General features: G+C 58.0%; 1 protein-coding gene across 5 annotated transcripts in view; it reads right to left on the bottom strand.

Annotated features, from left to right (window-relative positions):
• GALNS (galactosamine (N-acetyl)-6-sulfatase) overlaps positions 1-20,491 on the bottom strand; it is a 33,554-nt gene extending 13,063 nt beyond the window's left edge. The window contains exons 1-9 of one of the 5 annotated variants that reach the window (XR_015549108.1): positions 20,288-20,491; positions 12,670-12,793; positions 11,994-12,068; positions 10,998-11,100; positions 7,352-7,495; positions 6,281-6,347; positions 6,069-6,196; positions 5,571-5,710; positions 2,178-2,281 (exon numbers count right to left, since the gene is read on the bottom strand). Coding sequence is in view for 4 of the 5 variants with exons in the window: in XM_004437026.3 (XP_004437083.1) it covers positions 2,178-2,281; positions 5,571-5,710; positions 6,069-6,196; positions 6,281-6,347; positions 7,352-7,495; positions 10,998-11,100; positions 11,994-12,068; positions 12,670-12,793; positions 20,288-20,404 (1,002 nt within the window). In the remaining variant the exon portion in view is untranslated. Of the gene's footprint in view, positions 1-2,177; positions 2,282-5,570; positions 5,711-6,068; positions 6,197-6,280; positions 6,348-7,351; positions 7,496-8,007; positions 9,994-10,997; positions 11,101-11,993; positions 12,069-12,669; positions 12,794-20,287 lie in introns of those variants that run through there. The other 4 variants (XM_004437026.3, XM_087419792.1, XM_087419791.1 and 1 more) reach the window with 4 other exon arrangements.
• Positions 20,492-20,574: the final 83 nt, after the last annotated feature.

Raw genomic sequence — 20,574 nt, 5'->3', positions numbered from 1 at the left:
CTTCCCATGCCCGGGGCGCCTCAGCCCTCACAGGCCATTCCTCCACACAGGAGCAACTCTGCACGGAAACCAAGCGGACGTGTCCTGGCCACATGTGATCTGGTTCCACAGCCCGGGGGGGACGTGAAGGTGGATGTTTGGTTCAAACATCCTGCGAGGCCTTGCAAGGAGAATGGAGATATGACAGCAGTCTCTCATCCCAGTGGCCTCCCTCCCTGCTCACTTTTTTCTTAAACGTCTGGGAGAAATACATCAGGAGGTGAGCCTGCCATGTGAGGTGGGGCGGAGCAGAAAGGAGGGATATCTCATGTCCCCGTATCATCGCGCAGCAGCCAGGAGCTCTCCTGGGGGAGGCTCTTTAAAAAAATAGAAGCTCTTGCGACCTGCATGTCTGTCTTCAGGAAAAATGCAATCCATCCGTGCTGGGCCATGGCGGAAAGTCACCGGGCTGTTATCAGCACTTTCAAGACTTAACTCTGAATCAAAAGCTACAATTAATAAAGCCGCCCCCCCAAGCATACAAGGGAGGGCTAAAGATTCGACGCTGGGTGGACAGATGGCAGAATGTTTTTCAATAAAATCCTCTCACAGTTATCACAGGGCACAGGCCCAACAGCCCCTCTAATTCAATTTCAGCGTCTCCTGTGGGATGTGGGGAGGGACAACGCAGCACAGCTCTGTGCGTGTGTCCTTTCTCCTCCAGGGAGCAGGGCCAGGCGGGCAGGGCCGAAGGTCCCACAGGCTGGAGCCTTCCCGAGGGCGGGAGTAGGGAGCAGGTCTCCCTGGAGACTGTCCCAGGAGGACAGGCCGTGGCAGCAGGGTGGGGGAGGTGGGCTCCACGCCCATAACTGGGGGTCTGCACTCAGCTCTGCCACCTGCTAACTGGGAGGTCCCGACAAGCGATTTCCTCTCGTTGGGCATCGCTTTGCTAACGTGTGGATGGGGATAACAATGACGATGGGAGGCAGAACATCGCCCCCCAAGGGATGTCCACACCCCAATCCCCAGAGCCTGTGACTACGTTTCCTTACACGGCAAAGGGGGATCCAGGTTGCCAATCAGCTGACCTTAAAACAGGAGATGATCCTGGATCCCTGGTGGGGACCATGTCATCACAGGGTCCTAACAGTGGCGGTGGGGTTGGAGTCAGAGTCAGAGTGATGGGGGTGACACACAACCAGCCACACAGACCTGGACGAGGGAGAAAGAGGCCACGAGCCAAGAAGCCGGAAAAGACGAGGAAACAGACTCTCGCCTGGAGCTTCCGGGAGGAACCAGCCCTGCGACACGTTTAAGCCACTCAGTGTGGTGACTGTTCCAGCAGCCATGGAACACGCAGCCACTCCTTGTGGTGCTGCTGTGGGGCTGAGCTGACACCAGTGCCCAACAGCATTCTCTGGAGAAGCTCATCAGAAGGGAAAAGACCAATTAAGAGACAGTGACACGCATGTTTACAAACACCAGTCTCGACACCCCGTGTTTATGAGGGGCCTGAATCGGGTGCCCAGTTAGGGGAGACCCCGTCTGTAGGAGACCCCGTCTGTAGGTTCTCAGCCAAGGGAGGGCAGAGCGAGGGGCTCTGAGGAGCAGGGAAGGACAGCTGGTTGAGACAGCAGCAGGACACACGCCATGCCCAGCCAAAGGGCCAGGCCCCTCAGCCCTGCAGTTTGCACAGGGCATTGCAGACAGATATCTATGCACTGTCGAGCCACTGCTGTCTCTGAGAGTGCGCCCACAGAACAGTGCCTGGGAGATGCACTTTGGAAAAAAAGACTGTGGCCCAATAAGATTTTAAAAACTCAGCTAGCTCTACGCCCCTTCCAGAAGTTCATGATACTCATTAGCACACTAAAGGCTCTGACAAGTCCTGCAGGAAAGAATCCTATTTAACTCAGCTTAACTCCAGACCAACACACTGGCTGACCATGGAAGCCTCCCTCCAATGGTGGTTACTCACACCCCATGTGATGCCCCATGGGAGAGTGTTCTAGCACCAGCCCCATGCACCCTATGCCAGCTGCCTACCTTGGGAGGGGCCGGCTTGAAAGAGAGTGGTGAGTCTCCTTCAGCGGTGAGGCAACGCAGAGTGAGTGGAGGGGGCAGGCCAGCAAGGGCGCCAAGCCTTCATACCCTAGGATGGCCGCAGGCCTGGGGCACGCAGCCCACCTCTGACTCACCTGGCCAGCAAGGATGTGCCCGGGCCACCACGCGATCGCAGGCTCCCTCATCCCGCCTTCAAAGGTGGTCTGTTTCCCACACAGAAAGGGGCCATTACTGCCACCTGGGGAGGTAGAGTCGTTGCCCATCAGACCATCTACCCCGACTCCCAGGGCCACATGCACCCGGTAGGGCACTCGCCCTCGGGACGCTCTGCCCCCCACCCTGCTCCCGCCCGGCCCTTCAGAGGTGACGCTGCTGAAACAGTGGGCCACTGAGACCACCATGGAGACAAAGGACCAGCCAGGCGTTCAGGCCTCAAGTTCAAGGTCAGAGGCCTCGCGGTATCTCTGACCCAGGTGATCGCCCTGGATGCTCTGCTTGTAACGTTGAGCCGCTGATGAAGAGTGGCTGCTGAGAAACGGGAACATGCCCAGTGGTAGCAAAAGACGCAGAAGTTCTTTAAGCAGAGCCACAAGACGTCTTCCGGGGGGCAGGTTACTGGGGGTCACCATTGCTCTCTAGGTACAGCGGTTCCCAAACGTCTGTGTCCACGAGCGTCCTCGTGTGCTCAGGATTGGGGGCTCCAGGTGAATGCATCGACCCCTGGGCCCCATGGGGGTCCCATCGGGGAGGGGGTGCAGATTCTGTTTCTGACGAGCCCTGCTCTGAGCAGGTGGTCCCGGAACAACGCTCGTGGGAAGTGTCAGAGAGCAGAGAAGCCAGCCTGCTAGGCGCACGTCCCGGCGGGCTCCCAGAACAAAGAGAAAGATCTGAGGGGCACAGACGGTGCTTCTGTTGCACCAGCACCCACTGCCCAAGGCTCCCACAAACTCAGGCTCTCCAAAAAATGGGGGAAAATAACAAAACAGGACAGTGTCCTTCTGGCAGTAACCTCTGTAGCTTGACCCTGTGCTGTCACCTGCACCCTACCTCCACGTGTCAGCAGACAGATCTTGAGGGAAAAGCAGCGTGGGACACGGGAGCGCAGGCAGACTCAGCGAGCATGTATGTCACCACAGGGGATAGCGAGGAGGTGAGAAGCACCAGGCTCGGGATGTGGTTCCTTCTGGGGAAGGTCCCAGTCTCAGAGGGGCTGACAAGGGTCCACTTCTCTCCTCCTTGTGTTTCTCAAGCCAGCTGGTGGGTACACGGAGTTTCATCTTACTTACCGTTATTTATGCCTTACAAATATGTACACAGAGTCTTTCGTACGTGCAAACTATTCCACAATTTAGAAATGAAGACTGGGTGCTGAAACCCAGTCCTGGGCCCTGGGAGGCTGGTGGTTACTGTGAGTTGGCCGTCAGGGGGAGGGCTCTCCAGGGCACCTTGCTGGGCGGTGACGGCTGCTGACAGCAACATTCAGCTGGGCCCCAAGCCTTTGCTCGGAGCAATATGGGGGTACCGCCCCTTCTCTGGCACCGTCAGTGTGAAAACCACGCCCTCCACGGGGAGTGGGGCTGGGCCACAGATGGCATTGCATGGCACCACTGGGGCCCCGACCAGCCAGGCCCAGACCCTGAATTACTGTTCTGTTGCCAACAGTTTCTCCTCAGCTTAAGCCAGCTGTACCATTTCTGTCGCTTCAGATCCTGAAGCCCCCCTGGCCCCTGGACACCCAGTGCGGGAGCCCCCCGACTGCAGGGTCCCCCAGGGCCGCCCCGTGCAGGCCTGTCCCCGGGGGCTTCCTGCTACCTGTGCCTTCCTTTCCGAGCTGAGTGACTCACACCCTGCTGGGGCCCCATGGGATGAAGAGAGCTGGCACACCAGGACACGGGACGCCCGGGTATCAGCACCTCCCTCCACACATGGGAAAACGTGGGAGCTCGCGGAGAGGACCTGATCACAGCCTTTGAGAGGCCTGTAGGCCCCACAGCAGCACACAGAGCTGGTCTGGGGGGGTGTGTGGCCCCCTCACTGCACCAGGGGTTCTGCGTAACGCCCCTGGCCAGCACTCTAGGGGTGGGGGGCTCGGTCCCTTCCCTCCTGGACACCAGCCCCCAAGAGGCCTGGGCTGGGAGCTTCTAAGGGGCAGGTGTGGGCCCCAAGCCTGGGCCTGGCTGCCGGGGAGGCTGGGAAGCCCATCTCCTGCATTTTTAGTTCCCAGAGGGAGGCGGTCATTGCCCCCACCGTGAAGGGAGGCTCCCTAAACACAGAGAAAGGTGCAAATGTGGCCAGACAAGTGACCAATGGCCCTGCGTCGTATCTGAGTTTAGAATAAAACGCTGATGGGGAACATCACAGCATCAGAGGGAGAGCCCAGAAGTGATCTCGTTCAGCCCCTAAATGTGCAGGGGGCAGAAGTGACCTGCTCCCGGGGCCAGGCAGTGGCAGGGCCAGGAGAGGGTGAAGGGCCTGGCCTCAGTCTCGTCTTCCTCCACTGAGCTCTCCCTCCCGACCAGGCACCTCCAGGGAGCCAGAAACCCCAAACAACTCGGGAGGGGGCACCGAGCCTGGAACCGGGCGTTCACTGTTCCACGCACTGACACACCCTTCCTGGGCCAGGAATGGCCGAGATGCCCATCCTCTCAGAGGATGACAGTGTGTCACGGAACGTAGGTGTGACCAGGCCACTTTGTGACCAGGCCCAAGCCAACGCCACCGGGAAGCTCTCAGGGCTTTTCCACTGGAGAGCTGTTCCCAATGGACGGCCCCAGGCTGAGCCCCCTCCACACTCTGCCCCACATGGCGGGCAGCTGAGGGGACCGAGTGAGCGTCAGGGTCCAAGCATCCCGGGGCAGAGCCTCGTGTGTGGCTGTTACTGTCACCAGACATGGACCCTAACCTGCTGCTCTTGTCCTGCCTAAACTCTGACCTTTGTGTTCGACCTAAGTCTCTTGTCTTCTTGAAAGGTGCAGGTGTTCCTTTATCTAACACTTTGGGGTCTTGAGCTCGTGTGGTTTCAGCCATGTTCTAGAAAGAAGCTCTAAGCAACAAGTGCCTGGGACCCAGCCGCTCTGAACCGGCTCAGACCAGCCCAGACCGCAACCAGGAGACTGCCAGCTGCACAGACAGGCAGAGAGCTGGACTAAAGTGACCTGCCCTCATCGACGGCGTGAGCTCCCTCCTCTGGGAGGCCTGAAGCAGCCATTTTTAGGTCACGCGGTGTACGCAGAGGCATGATGTCAAACCATGCACGTGCAAGCTTACACCCACCTCTACACGTGATGATGAAACTTCCCCTTTGAATACTCATTCCCTACCCCAAATAAAGATACCCTCCCCCTGTGTTTGGGGGCCATAGCTTTGTGAAATTATTCTCTAAGGTCTGCATTTTTCTTAGCTGCATGCTGCAAAAAAAAAATTCTACTTTGGGAAACTACTTCTGGTGCAGTTTGATTTAGCTCCCCAGAAGAACCCACGTTTGGCCGGGTGACACGACGACCAGCGGGGAATGCTCCAACACGTGCCTTGCTTGGGAGCAGAAATGAGGGCAGCGCCATTGTCAGATGTGAAGAAAACAAACGTGTCCTTCGTGATCCTCAGGTCCTGAAGGAGGCGCAGGATTTTCCCCACACTGTCATCCATCTCCCGGACAGCGTCCCCATACCTGTGGGGAAAGACAGGACGTTCACTGGGGGACAATGGCATCAGTGTGACTGCAGAGCAGCTAAATCATAACTTCAGGGATGGACAGCAAAATGGACTGGCTGAATTCACAGAAGAGGAAGAGGAAAACCCAAGTTCAAGCTGTCAGAGTTAATCCAGGACAGAACCAGCCACACCGCCGCAGCCCTCCTTCCACTAACCCTGTGCTGACGGATACTTTCAGAGAGGCACAGATGCTGCCATCTTCTTCTACAATTGACACTTAAAAACTTAAGGGTACTGAGTGCCCTGTCCCAGGAGGTAATCAAGCACAGCTGAACCCCCCGGTGGGATCTACGTCTCTACTACCAAAGACTCACCGCCCTCGCTGACTGGTACCCAAGAAAGGCTTGGATGCATAAACAGGTGCATGTGTGGCGTCGACGGCCCAGTAGAGAAAGAAAGGGCGCCGAGCTGCCTGCTGCCTCCTGATGAAGTCCAGGGCTTCCTGGGGAGGAGAGCACACCGTCCTCCTCCACCCACAGGCTGACCTTCCCGCACCCCAGGGCTGCCCAGCCCAGGCTCCCATCACCTGTAAGTAGATCTGAGTGAGGTTGGCTTCTCCGGTCTTCAGATTAATTGGAAATTCTTCATAATATCTGAAAACAGTATAGATTCAGACAGAAATCAGACTACAGGCCAAGACAGCCCCCTTCTCCCTCATTTCACAGGCAACGTCATGGGCCTCATGTAAAAGAAAGATCTGCATCTTGTTCCATCCATGTCGATTTCTGAACAAACGAAACAAGCTCGCACGGCTCCTGAGATCACAGGTCGTGCAGCACGAAGCTAAGACAAGGCGCCACGGTGACCCCGGCCCCCACAAGGGCAGGCGGTGGAGATGGAGCGTGGGGGTGGCGCTTCTCTGAGAGGCGACGCTGGGACAGCTGCACGTGGCTGTCCTAGGAACCACTGGCACTGTGGATGGTGACTGCGTGGTGTGTGTATTTTATCTCAGTGAAGCTCTTATTGGAAAAGGCAAGGAGTCGGCCCAGCTCTTTGGTCCAGTGATGGGTAATGAGGGCTTCCACCAAAAATAAAAATAATAAAAAAGGGAAAAGAAATAAAAAAGTTAAGCCAAGCAAAACTCAACAAAGACCAGGGTCTTGACCCCGCGTGTCCACCTGCAGGCACCCCACAGCCGGGCCGTGGGCCAGACCAGGTCCATCCTAGAGCCGACCACCTTCAGACAGCGCTCGCCCTCGGCAGGCGCACAGTCAGGTCTCGTCCACCCTTCCTCTGTAACGCTGCAATTCCCAAACGTCCTGAGTGCAGCCGGCATGCCAGCGTGGGGAGGCCCATGGCCTCTCAAGCTGGAGCCCAGGACCCGCCCATGGGCTGCACGGGGCCGAACCCCGAGAACCACGTGAACTCGGTTGCCGTGTGCACACACCTCATATTTTCTAAAGAGGTCAGAAACTCCTGTGGGCGTGGCTGGTGTGGTGGCCCCAGGCGGTGAGTCCTGCAAGGCTCTCGGCAGAACAAGCTGGCAAAGCCACGCCCCAGTGCACTGGGCTGCCGGCGCTGACGAGCAGGCGGCTCCAGAATTTCCGTCCCACTCGCGGTGCAGCAGCAGGGCGCAGGAAGGGGAGGGACTCGTTACCTGCCGACCATCTCCCAGTCCCTGTACACAGGGATGTTGGGCCTGGCCCTGTTGTCATAAGGTCCGAAGTGGCAGTTGGGGGATCCAAACCACTCGTCAAATCCGTGCTTCAGGGGGTGGAACTGAGGCCTGTGGCCCAGGTGCCTAGAAATAGGAACCCAAGACACTTCAGGGACGCCACACAGCACGGGGACACCCCAAAGTTCCGAGCAGCAACACCCCACCACCTTCACAGAACCTTCAACAAAACAAGTGTCCCTCCAACACTGAGTGTGTGCTGAGCCCTGGACACGTCAAGACCTCACCCTTCAGAAGAGTGCCAGGATCCACCCTGCCCTCCCCAGGTGAGGCACTGCCCAGGCTATGCCGAGGGCGTCAGGCACAGAGAAAGGTGCCCAGGCATGGTGAGGGTGTCCGTGCACAGTGAGGGCATCTGGGCACAAAGGATGTCCAGGCACAGTGAGGGTATCTGGGCACAGTGAAGGGATCCAGGCACGCTGAGGGTGTCCAGGCACAGTAAGGGCATCTGGGCACAGAGGACAGTGTTCAGGCACAGTAAGGGTGTCCGGGTACAGAGGAGGATAAGGAGTGTTCAGGTGTCCTGCCAGGAACACTGGGAGGGGGTCTGGAAGAAGATACATGATGAGAAATCTCACACCCGCCTGGTGACCGTCCACAACTCCAACCTCAGCGCCATCTCCACACTCCGTTATTTCCTCTGGTGTTTTATTACTTCGCAGAACAGCTCTGTGGGTTGCCTCAAAACACGAGTGATTTTCCTCTGGGTTTGCGAGGAAGGAAACATTCCTGTCAGGTAATTACTAAGTGTCTCCGGTTAAGGTTGCTAAGAGCCTCTTCTCCCAGCTCGGGATAATCACCACCTGACAGATGGCCTGGGAGGCTGGGTGAGCCGCCGCCCTGGACCACGCTTGCCCCAGACTGGGACAGCGCCGGGACCCCCTAGTGCCGCTCACCCACCCAGCGTCCCGGCCATGACGGGCATGGCATAACTGGAAGAGAACATGGCAAGTGCCCACAGGGTGACAACTGCCAAGCTGTTCTCGAGACCCAGGCTCCCCGTGGAGCTGAGCAGCCGTCCACAGGCCCCCCGCGCACTGCGGGCGTGAGGCAGAGCTGTGCAGAGCCTCCTGCCAGACCCTGCCATGTGCTCCCACGTCCCCACGCCCCCTTCTCCTGGGGCGCACCTAACATCAGGTCCTCCTGCCAACTGGGGGGCCAACAGGCTCCCATCCAAATGGGAGGGGCCGGCCCTGGAGCACGGCCCCACCTGCTCTTGAGAACACTTGGCTTAGACCGTGGTTTTGGGGTGTGGCTGGATCCAGGTCACGGGCACCGTGGAGTGAAGTGACTCCACCTGAGAAACGGGTCGGTTTCGTAGGTTTACATTTTACATTCGCACAAAACCTCTCGTGGTGCCACAAGTGTGAAAGCAGCGGCCCCGGAGCAGAGGGTCCTCTTCTCTGCTGCAGGCCCCACCCTGACCACTCAGAGGCTCTGCACCGGCCACACAGATCCCAGGGCACCGTGAACTCACTGCACGGCTCGGTCACTCGGTCAGGGAGGACATGGCATGGGGCAGTGGGCGAGGCTGGGCTGGCCAGGGGCCAGACCCGAGCCAGCCAGCAACTGAGTCTGGGTGCCAGTAAGTGCACCTCTTGGGGCCTTGGTTCCCCACTGCTGGTTCTAAAATGCTCTGCCTCCTGACGGCTACCCAGTCCCCCGCCAGGTGCATGAGCATCGGCCTGTGTGATTTCCCTCTGCAGAACCTCACTGCCGGCTCTGTGCTTCAAGCTCCCTCGTGTCCCACGTCCTCTCTGGCCCGCTGTTACAACGCCTGTCATTTCTCACTGGCCTGCTCCTGCACTCGCTGGGAGGAAGTCACACTGCCTGTGTGACACTCCTACGTGCCCACAGCCATCAGCTCAAACGGCCTTTGCTTAACAGGAACACCTGGCCAAGGTCCTGCTCACGTTAAGTTGTCAATTCAAAGTACTTGCCCCAAAACAGCAAGAGGGCCAGCACTGCCCGCAAGTGAGCTGGGCAGCAGCACGTCACAGTCCCTTGTGGCACAGCCTCCTAGGGAGTCCAGGCTCTGTCCACCCCAGGACTTGCTTAGGCCGAGGAAATCCCGATCCATGGTCCGGAGACAGGGTGTTAGGGCAGTCACAGGTGTGGCTGCCAACACCCTCTACGGCCCTATGGGACTCTGCTGAGACCCCCACCTGGCCGAGGAGAGGCCAAGCCCTCCAGCCCAGGCCTCTGAGAGCCCATCCTCGCACTGGCCACGGCGGCCCTGACACTGGCCGGTCCACCAGCACTGCATCCACCGCCCCGAGTCCACGCAGAGCTGCTTCTCCAGGCCCTGCCTGACTCCTTCTCCTGCTCCTGTGTTCACCTCTCTCCCTGATGGTCACGAACCTCAGGAGCTCATGGAGGCACGTTCTCACTCCAGCTCTGGCTGCCCTGAGCCAACGACTGTGAACGGGAGGCCACCGGACCTAGGACAGAGCTGCCGGCCGAGCACAGAGAGCTCCGGTCACCGTGGGGGCTCTTCCTTCTGTCGGTGCGGCCCTGACTGGCTCTGGCAGTCCTCGCAGCCGGCCTCTGCCACAGTCTCCCTAGGCCTTCCCAGCACTGCCTAAGACTGTGCAGGCCATGAGGGTGCCCGCGGCCCAGGGCACCCCCATCAGCTCTGCTCTGCAGCCACCATCTGCTTGGAGCCCATCTGCTCGGCAGGACGGCCTCCAACTTGTCTCAGGAGTGAGAAAGCATGCGTTAAGTGTTCTCCAGGTCACCGGGGATTTTCTGATGACCATTCTCTCAGTGTCCACGGACCCGCCATTGCCACGACTGTCAACGTGCGTGGAGCAGCTGTCCTCACGGGGTGCAGATGAGGCGCTCATCCTTGAGAAAGCAGCACTGGCGAGTGCCAGAGGGGTTAAGAGCAGAGAGGCCACGGTGCAGCGAAGGACAGACAAGGCGCTGGAAAATCAAGGAAGGCTTCCTGTAGGAAGCGGGCTTGCTGTTCTCCAAGGGCCCCAACACTCAGGAAAGGAAAGAGAGGACATTTGACCTTTACATCAACTCTCCTGAGCTGTGCACTTGGGCATCCCCATGGGAGTAAGAGAGAGAAACCGTTTAACGTGCTTAAAACAGCATAAACAGCATGCACAGCCATGTGAGTTACGATCACAATAATTCAATCCAGCGACTCCGCAGCACAACTGTCCTCTACCTCCTGGTGGATTCTTCATTTCACCACCAGACAGAGCCCCCGCGCTTGCTGACCCGGTGTGTCATCTGCGATGGTGCTGTGTGTGCAATAATGTGGCTCCTTTGGTGAAGCTGCAGCAGCAGGCAGCCCAGGGAGAAGAGCGGAAGGAAGGGGCGGGTGGCTGGGACACGTGACGTGCGAGGAGGACAGACTCACTGCTGTTGCCTCAGCCTCCAGACAGGAGGTCCCACCAGCACGGCCACGCCAGCTTTTAAAGACATGCTTTAGACTTCTAAATGGACCTGGAATTCAGAGGCTCCACTGCCCATCCAAGAAGGCTTCCCCGTCTGGAAGTGTTCCGTAAGGACCCTTGTGCGGAACACGCCCCACCCGGCGAGTGTCGGGACTCACCACTTGCCCACGATCTTGCTGACGTAGCCGGCCTCCTTCAGCAGCTCAGGCAGGAGGTGCTCCGAGTCCGGGATGCCGCCCACGATCTCCTGAGGCGTGTAGGCTGGAGGAGCAAGTCAGCACGTGAACCACGTGCACGCAGAGGAGGCTGCGCTACAGAAGGTAATGTATCTGAATGCTGGACCATCAGTGTCGATGGGCAAAGCCCTGGCTAGGAGCCACCACTGCCATACAGCACTTTTGGGGTTTTCCCGGCACCTCCCTCAAAGTCAGCACCATTCACGGGTGGGGACGGGCAAACCACGGCCCTAGAGGGCTCTGGACCATCAGGGCAGGGCCCCCATCTCCTGCCCCTCTGCTGGTCCCCAAGGATCTCGGGAACACGCCATCTGACACCACGAGGGCCCGCTCTCGCCAGGCCTCTCCTGGGGCTTCCCACATTCCCCTTCTCCAAGGGCCATGCGCAACTGCTCTCATCTGGGAGGCCACCCCTGCAGCACAGCCGTCCCGCCTGCTCCCTGCGCAGCCCTCCTAGCACCTGGCTTCCTCAGGTCTCTTCGCGGGCGTACAGCTCGCCCCACAAATGGGCAGCAGCTCCTTGGGTGGTGCCCAACTCGCCAGGCCATGCCCGGCAGCTCTGGGGACAGGACCGGGACAGGACGGGCGCAGGGAAAGAGTTGTGAGCGGTGACTGTCAGCCTTCACCGTCCTTGTCAGAGCGGGAGCCGGGAAGGAGGCCGGGCCCACCCCGAACCCAGAGCTCTCACACTAACCTCACTTTCCTCTCTACTTGCCTAAAAGGCATTGTTTTTGGTGGAAGTGCTACAATCTGTTTTAAAATGACACATTATAACCCAAACAAAGCCTGTGAGCCTGGGCAACGAGTGCCGCCCTGGAGAGGGAAGGTCACACGTGACCGGGTGACAGATAGCCCCTCCATGCCCCCTCTCGTCTTCGGCCTCCCATGCTGCAGGCGCGGTCTGAGTGCACAGCATACCGTTCCTGGCGTGCCCGCTGGTTGTGTAGAAGCCGTTGCGGATGGGCAGACGTCCAGTGAGCAGAGCCGCCCTCGCTGCACGGAGGTGATAAAAGAGAAGGGCAATGAGATCGGCGCCACCTGTCAGACCCGCCACTGGCTGTGTTCCTAGTGCCTCTGAATCCCGCCTGCCTCCCAAGAGCAGACCACCCTGCACAGACGGGTCAAGCTGGGCCACCAGGACTGTGGGGTCCACAGGCCTCTCCTCACGCACCACCCTCTGTCCCGGTGGGCATTACTTCTCTTCCTCAAGATCAGCGTGTATGTCCCTGCCTCTCAGCAGCGGTGGTTCTCCCCACTCTGAGGGAGGGATACGCTGCCTCCTGCCCCACGACTCCCACCCCAGGGCCCAGAGTCACTTCCCCAGCCAAGCGCTTCTCCTGAACCAGCCATAGCCGCTCACCTCCGCGAATCAAAACAGCAGCCACCACCACAGGCAGCGACTTTTGCCTCAAAAGTCCTCACAGGTTCCAGCCCCCTGCAGCCTCTGCCGGGCCTATGCCCCGCACAGCACAGAGACCAGGTGCTCCAAAGCGCCAGGATCCCAGGGAAAGGAGTGCCCAGCCTGCCAGTGCTCAAGGCACTGGAGCCACGCTGCGCCCTGTCCCTGCCCCAGCCGGGAGACAGCCCGACTTACACGGTGAGCACAGGGGGTTGGCCGTGTAGAAGTTTGGGAAAAGCATCCCTTCCGCGGCCATCTGGTCCAAATTCGGGGTCTCTCTGGAAGGTTCTCCGTACACCCCCAGGTCACCCCACCCCATCTGCAGGAAAGAGCCAGGAGAGGTGGAATGAACCTCCTTCCGTCCCAGCGGAGACGTGAGGGCACACAGCCAGGAGCCCCAGTGCGGCGCGGGCACACGGAGCTCGGTCAGCGGCTCTGCGGAGCAGGCTCCTCTCAGCAGGCACAGCCCCCTGCCCGCCCTCTCCAGGTCCTGCCCAGCGCCATACGCTCACCGAGAGTATCTGCCTTCACATAGAGAAGCCAGCCCTCCCGAGTCTGTTGGGAGATTCAGATTTAAACACAGGTGGTAAGCTCCCCACAAAGCTACACACAGCATGGCCATGGGAACCAGCAGTGCCCTCCTAACTCTCTACCCACCAGAACTGAAACGTGGGCCACACGAGATCGACGTGGACGTCCACAGCAACACAAGTCATGAGCCCAGGAAACACCCCAAGTGCCCGTCAGCTAATAGATGGATAAACAGAATGTGGCCTATCTGTACAGTACCGGGTTGAATAGTGCCCCCCAAAATTTACGTCCACTCGGAACCTGTGAAAGTAACTTTATTTAGAAATGCAGGGGTACAGGCCAGTCCCGTGGCTTAGTGGTTAAGTGCACACACTCCGCTACTGGCGGCCCGGGTTCGGATCCCGGGCACGCACCGACGCACTGCTTCTCTGGCCATGCTGAGGCCGCGTCCCACATACAGCAACTAGAAGGATGTGCAACTATGACATACAACTATCTACTGGGACTTTGGGGAAAAAAAAGGAGGAGGATTGGCAATAGATGCTAGCTCAGAGCCGGTCTTCCTCAGCAAAAAGAGGAGGATTAGCACAGATGTTAGCTCAGGGTTGATCTTCCTCACAAAAAAAAAAAAGAAAAGAAATGCAGGTGTAACTAGCTAAGATGAGGTCCTACTGGAGTAGGGTGGGCCCTAATCCAATGACTGCGGTCCTTATAGGAGGGAGCTAGAGAGATGAGACAGACACACAGGGAGAGGCCGTGTGGCGATGGAGGCAGAGGCTGGAATGATCCATCTCTAAGCCAAGGACGCCTGGAGCCACCAGAAGCTGGAGGAGAGGCAGGAAGGACCCTCCCTCAGAACCTGAGGAGGGACCGGCCCTGCAACCCCTTGATTTCAGACTCTGGCCTCCAGAACCGGGAGAGAATAAATCTATGTTATTCTAAGGCACCAAGCTTGGGGTAACTTATGTTCCAGGAAACTAATGCACACACTATGGAATACTACTCAGCCATGAAAAGGAGTGAAGCACTGACACACTGTGGCCTGGACGAACCTGGAAAACGTGATGCTCAGTGAGAGAAGCCAGACACAAAAGCCGCCTCTGGTCTGATTCTGTTTACACGAAATGTCCAGAACAGGCAAGTCCATGGACAAAGCAGATTAGTGGTTGTCAGGGGCTGGGGGAGGGGAACGGGCAGTAACTGCCCATGGGGACAGGGTTTCTTTTTGGGGTGATGAAAATATTCTGGAACTAGATCGTGGTGGTGAATGCACAACATTGTGAATGTGCTAAATGCCACTGAATTGTAGACTTTAAAATAGTTAAAATGGTAAATTTTATGTTAAATGCATTGTACCAAAATCAAACAAGCCAAGTGGTAAGATGTGTTACCACCTGGGCAGGGACAGGCAGCCAGACAGACGTGTGACAAAGCTAGAGGGAGAACTGGAGGAGAATCTGGTTGGGGAGCAGGTGTGCACTGCAGAACTCTTTCAACTTGGTTGTGTGTTTGAGAACTGTTGTCCTAAAATGTTTTTAAAAAATACTTCAAAAGGGACAATGGCACGTGGACTTTGCTCTGTGACCAAACACATCCTTCTGCAGCCCATGTCCTAGGCGGGAGACCTGACCCCAGGACCCCTCAGCATCCACGGGCGGGCAGGACATGGCCTGGTGGCAATGTTTCTCCTCTGGATTCATCAACCGCGACAAGGTCCCTCCAAGCTGGGTCTCCTTAAATGTCTGCTCAGCATGAACCCCAAGGGCGTCGCCTCCAAGGTGACTCAATGCTATCCCCTCTTCCCCTGGAGAATGGGGTGGGGGTGGGGGGAGGGGCTCTGGCTGTGGAGCTGGGCCCAGGGAGCCGCAGCCAGTGAGAGTGAGGCCTTCCCTCACAGGTGACACATCCCTTCCCCCGAGAAGGTGCTCCAAGCACCAAACCGAGTGCCCGTCTGACCCAGCGATTCTACTCTGGGAATCCAGAGTCCAACACACAGGTCCATGAGAAAACGTGCACACGTGTGTTCCCAGCAGCACTGCTCACATCACCAAGAGGTGGAGACAACCAGTATCCAAAGACAGACAAACCGATAAAACGTGGTCCATCCACACAGCAAAACACGATTGAGCATTAAAAACGACTGAACCACCATGTGGAGGAACCTCGAAAACATGTTGCTACGTGAGAGATGCCAATCACAAAAGGACAGATGTTGTATGATTCTGTTTATGAGAAACGTCCAGAAAAGGTAAATCCAGAGACATAAAGCAGATGAGTGGTTGCCAGGGCCTGGGGACGCGGGGAATGCAGGTGACTGCCAAATGGGGACAGGGTTTCTCCTGGGGTGATGACAATGATCTCGGGTTGACTGGGGTGATGGGCGCACAATGCTGTGAACTTACTAGGAACCACTGAACTGCACACTCTAACGGGGAGAACTGCGTGTAATGTGAGCCACATCTCAGCACAGCAGTGAGGGAGGAAGGGCAGCCCCAGGTTGTCCATTGGGCCCCGGTAGGGCCCTGGCCATCCCCTTCTGTCCGGGGGCCCAGGTTGTCCATTGGGCCCCGGTAGGGCCCTGGCCATCCCCGTCTCTCCGGGGGCCCCATAAAGCTCTTCTGACTCACCTGCTCTGGTGATTCAGCCAACAGGAAGTCTCGGGCCTGGGAGAGAGGACAGGGTCTGAACTGAGAGAAAAGTGCCCACCCGGGACTGGACACAGCTAGTGTGCTGACCCAGAGAATGCCGATGACGCTGGGTGGATTCTGCAGAAGTTTCAGAGAGCTGGGGCCTGGTGATCTCACGAAAAGGTCTGGCAACTCTGGGCTATACGTGGGTGGCTGTACATGGGACAGCCTGGGACGGCCCCAGTCAGGTCTGTTGTCTGACTGTAACTATTAACGTCCTCCTTCACTGGACAACAGATGACATACCCTCTCTCCCCACAAGGGGAGCCTGGGAGCGTGACACTGCCTCTCGGTGACATCCGACTCCACACTTCTCTGGCACAGCCTTCTTCACTCCTTCCCGTCTCCCAGCCTGAGGCCGGGAGTCACACACAGGGGTCCAACAGCCAACTTGGGGGTTTGCCTTCGGACAATGCAGTCTGCTCCCAGAGGCCCCTCCAGCCTTACAGCCCCGGGTTTGGCCCTTTCAGCTTTGGGTCCCTTCGGAGATGGCTTATTTTGAAGACACTCAGTGACAACGGGAGCTGGAATGAAACACGCCTGGAAAAGGTGCAGCTGGCAGGAAGAAAGGGAGGCGGGTAGGAGCACCCCAGTGTGCGGATTTGTCCTCACGGGCGCAGGGGGGCTGCTGTACCTCTAGGCAGGCACATCCCAGGTCGGAGGAGCAGAGAGAGGCAGTGGGGGCTGGCCACATGGGCATCCCCCTGCCTGGCACCCACCAAAATTCCGGCCTCCGGGAGGAAAGAACAGTTCAGCACAGGGAGCCCCTCCTATCAGGGAGTGGGGGAGACTCCCCAAATCCCAGGTCCCCAGTGCCGGCCAAGGGCCCACCTGCCTCCTCATGGGCGTCTCCGAGGCTGGCAGTCACTGGCCTGCTGTGTTAACTCATTTCTGCTCAATACCATTCTATTATTACTAATCGATTAGCTTTCATAGCTATAAAAATACGGACATTCACATCCACCTTCCAGAATTCTTAGGGTGAAATGAAACCAGCACGAAAGGCACCCTGTGAGGCAGTGATAAGTATCTCTTTCCCTCTCCTATGTGACTGTTCATAGGAGCGAAAGCAGCCGGGACCCAGGAGTTACGTCATCCTCCCGCCCTTGGCTTCTCCTCTACTTAGAACTTCAAGACTTTTGAGCAATGCAAGCGTCACTCATTGCTGGCTATGAGGGACGATTATAAAGACACTCCAGCCGTGAGCTTGTCCATGTCAACATACATCGAAGGACACGGAGGCTCCACTGGTTGGCTCAGGAGATTCAGGTTGGGGCTCCCACTAATGGGCCCACAGTAGGCACACCTGAGCTGGCCTCCGTGTAGCCCGACTTTAAACCTCCTCAGTAGGCAGGGTGGTCCTTCCTAATCCTATATTAAAAACAAGGAAGCGCCCAGGCCCTCGCAGCAGGAGCAGTCTTGGGCCAGGCCAGGCTGGGACACCCCAGGAAGGAGCCTCTGTCGCCCCGGCCCCAGGGCCCCATTGGCCTTAGAGAACAGAGATGAGTCAGCTCCACTGAAGAAGCGGTTTTCAATGTCTTATAAACTCATTCCACGCCTGTCTACCAGGGGCCTGTGCTGCGTGTAAGGACAGGTTGAGGAAGAAGGAGACAGACGCCATTCCTCCCCTCCCCAGGCACCACCCTGGGCAGCCGAGAGGTCTGCAAGCCTCGCCATAATTGTCCCCATCCTGCTCCCCAACGGTCCTCCCAGGGCTGGGCCCGAGGCCCCGGCTGGACAGGCCAGCAGACCCCTCCCCCAGAGAGCCTGGCTCAAGGGTATAACAAGAGCCATCAGGGCAGCGTGCCTGCCCACTGGGCCTGCTGACCATCAGTGGTGGGTGAGGCCAGGTGAGGACACAGAGCTGGGAGGGCCTCCGGATCTCACCGGCCTGAGGCCAAGCTGGCTCTAGCCCACCAAGTCAGGACAGCCAGGGTTCCTGTTTTTGCTTAAGTCTCTTTGAGTACGTTTTCTCTCATTTGCCACCAAAAAGTCCTGACTAACCCACGTTCGCTGACCAGGACAAACGTCTGCCAGGTCTCTTTGGGTTTCAGCTGCCAAAGAACCCCGAAGCCACAAAGAGGAACCTGCACGGGAGGGACCCAGTGCTGGGCCTCCCGGCCGGCGGTTCCCATTTCCTGCTGCCCCACCCTGGGGCACCCAGGCGGTGTGGCCCCACATCAGGCCCCCTCAAGTAAAGACACTCCCAGCGCTGGTCACACTCCAACACTCAGGGCCTCCTGGGCCTAAAACGATGCTTCCTACAGAAATACACGCAGCCGCCTGTGTAAGTCGGCATTTTTCCAGCATCCACGTTAACAAGGCAAAAAGAAACAGGTGAATGAAGGCTGACACTGTATTTTACTTAACCCAATACACCCAAAACACTATCATCTCAACAAACCTACAATGTAAAACATTACTAATGAACCGCCAGGAGGGCGGTAATCCGCTTCACATGCCCAACTGTCCCCTGGAAGAGAAGGGGAAGGGGCTCAATGAGAGGCTAGCCACCCAGAGAGACCGCTTGACCGAACCCTCACGGGGATGGCAGCCACGAGAGGACCGAATGTTGAAACAGAAAGCGTTGCTAAGACCGATGTGTCGTTCGTTATTAAGCAAAGTTTCCCTTCCAGCCACCAGGACGGCCAGCGGAGGAGCTTTGGGACCTGCTTCAGAAGGGTCATCATCTGGATGAGTTCATTAGACTAAAAAGAAGCACGCTCGGTGTTTTCTCCACGTGGTGGAATCACAGATGGGTTTCTACGATCTTTTCAGGCTTATCTGAATGCTGTTAATTTTATATAATAATTATTTTAATATTAAAAAATTATTAAATGAGATATTTTACAGTCTTTTCCTCATACTAAGTCTTTGAAAACTGAGTAAATGCGTTTTACACACACAGCACCTCTCAATTCCAACCAGCCAGGCCTGCCCAGCAGCCACGTGAGGCTCGTGGCCTTGGTCCAATGGCTCCTGTAAGCATCTTTCCTGGCCTTTTGGGGAAGTCCAAGCTTTTTTTACTCACAACACTTCTGACACCAAATGCAGGGGGGTTTCCACACCAACCACTTCTCCAACCTCCAGGCACCAGCTGAGAGTCCAACAGTCCAGTTAAATTCTAACACTATCCACCCAGAGCCAGCACCAGACCTCACAGGTCAGGGCTCAGCCCCACAACACTGCCCCTCCTTCAGACGCTAGCTCTAAGTCCTGCGCCCCCAACACACTGACCAACCTGCTGTAAGTCAGAGGTTCCCACAACCCCCTCCAAGCTTGACAACTTTCTAGAATGGCTCACAAAACTCAGGAAAGTGCTGTATTTACTATTACTAGTTTATTATAAAGGACACAACTCAGGAATAGCAGATGGAAAAGACACCTGGGGCGAGCTATGGGGAAGGGGCATGGAGCTCCCCTGCTCCATCTGGGAGCTCTCCCGGCACCTCCCCGTGTTCACCAACCTGGAACCCCTTGAGTCCCACTGTTTAGGGTTTTTATGGAGGTTACATAGACATGATTGATTAATTCATTGGCCATTGGTGATGGGACTCAAGCTCCACCCCCTCTCCCCTCCATAGAGGTCAACCTGGTGCCGAAAGCTTCAACTTTTGGCCTTTCCAGAGTCCCCATCCTGAAGCTGGCTAGCCAGGGCCTCAGCCACCTGTGGTCTCATTAGCACACCACACACTGTTATCACTGTGGATTCCCAGGGCTTTAGGAGCTGTGCACCAGACCTGACAGCACAGGTGCCCACTCTGCCCTCTGTGCTGCCTCAGTCCTCCCCACACTGTGTGAGGAGAGCTGGACAGAGGGATAGGGGCCAGAGAGCTTCGGTACCTCCCCGCAGCTCAGAGCCCAGTGGGATCTGAACCTGGGTGTGTGCAGCTCCTGCTCTACCCCCACACCTCACGCTGACTGATTTCAGAATCTCCATGGGATCACTTGGCTTCCTCGGGTAAGGAACATGGGACACAGTCGCAAAGGGATGAGCGCACAGTTCAGCTCCCAGCCAGGAATCCTGCTAACCTCCACAGGGCCGGCTGACCAGTGCGACCGCTGTGACCAGGGGCCCGGGGCTGCACACACCCAACCAGAGACATTCCTCCCGGGTCAGTTCCTCCCGGACCCAGAAAGACCTGACCTATGGCCAGACTTCTCCGCAGGGCCGGAGCAGCGCCCAGGTGCACAGGGACAGCCCCTGAGCAGGGCAGATGCAGAAGGCAAAGGCAGAGGGAACTGACCTCCAAGGCAGGCAGGCAGGCAGGCCCTGAGTGTGCGTCAGTTCTGCACTCCCTCCTTGCCCCAGATACCCCTCCACTGGGGGTGAGGGGTGAGCAGAGGTGCTGAGGAGCTGTCCACACCGGCCAGGGCCGCGCTGGTCTGGGCTGGCCCTCTGGCCTTCCCTAGCGGGAGGAGCGGAAAGGGAGCAGGGCAAGAAGGGTCTCCTGGCCCCGCCTGGACGCGATACCTCACCTCGGCCTCACCGCCCGCGAGGCTCCGGCAGCAGGGCCATGCGCTGCCCCACCGCTGGCCGCCCCCACGGCCGCCTGCGGGCAGCCCTCTCGGAGCCCGCCCCGCCCCGCACTCACGTCGTCCATGAGCAGCAGCAGGATGTTGGGGGGCCGCGGAGCGCCCGTGGCCCCCAGCGCCGCCACACTCAGCACCAGCAGCAGCCGCCACCTCGTCACCTCGGCAACCGCCGCCATGGCAACCACGCCGGGCACAGCCGAGACCCGGCCAGCTGCTCGAACCCAACTGACGGCCGGTCCAGCCGGGCCGCGGGGCGGGGCAGAGCCGACCGCGTGACCAGAGGGGCGGCGCCGAAGTCGGCCGCGTGGCTGGGCTCGGGCCCAGGCCGACCGCGTGACCGGAAGGG

The sequence above is a fragment of the Ceratotherium simum genome, chromosome 30 (genome assembly GCF_057802395.1).
Source record: "Ceratotherium simum simum isolate JZ-2026a chromosome 30, ASM5780239v1, whole genome shotgun sequence".
Classification (NCBI taxonomy): domain Eukaryota; kingdom Metazoa; phylum Chordata; class Mammalia; order Perissodactyla; family Rhinocerotidae; genus Ceratotherium; species Ceratotherium simum.
The sequence above is the reverse complement of the archived record's forward strand: the minus strand, read 5'-3'. Positions and strand labels throughout refer to the sequence as shown.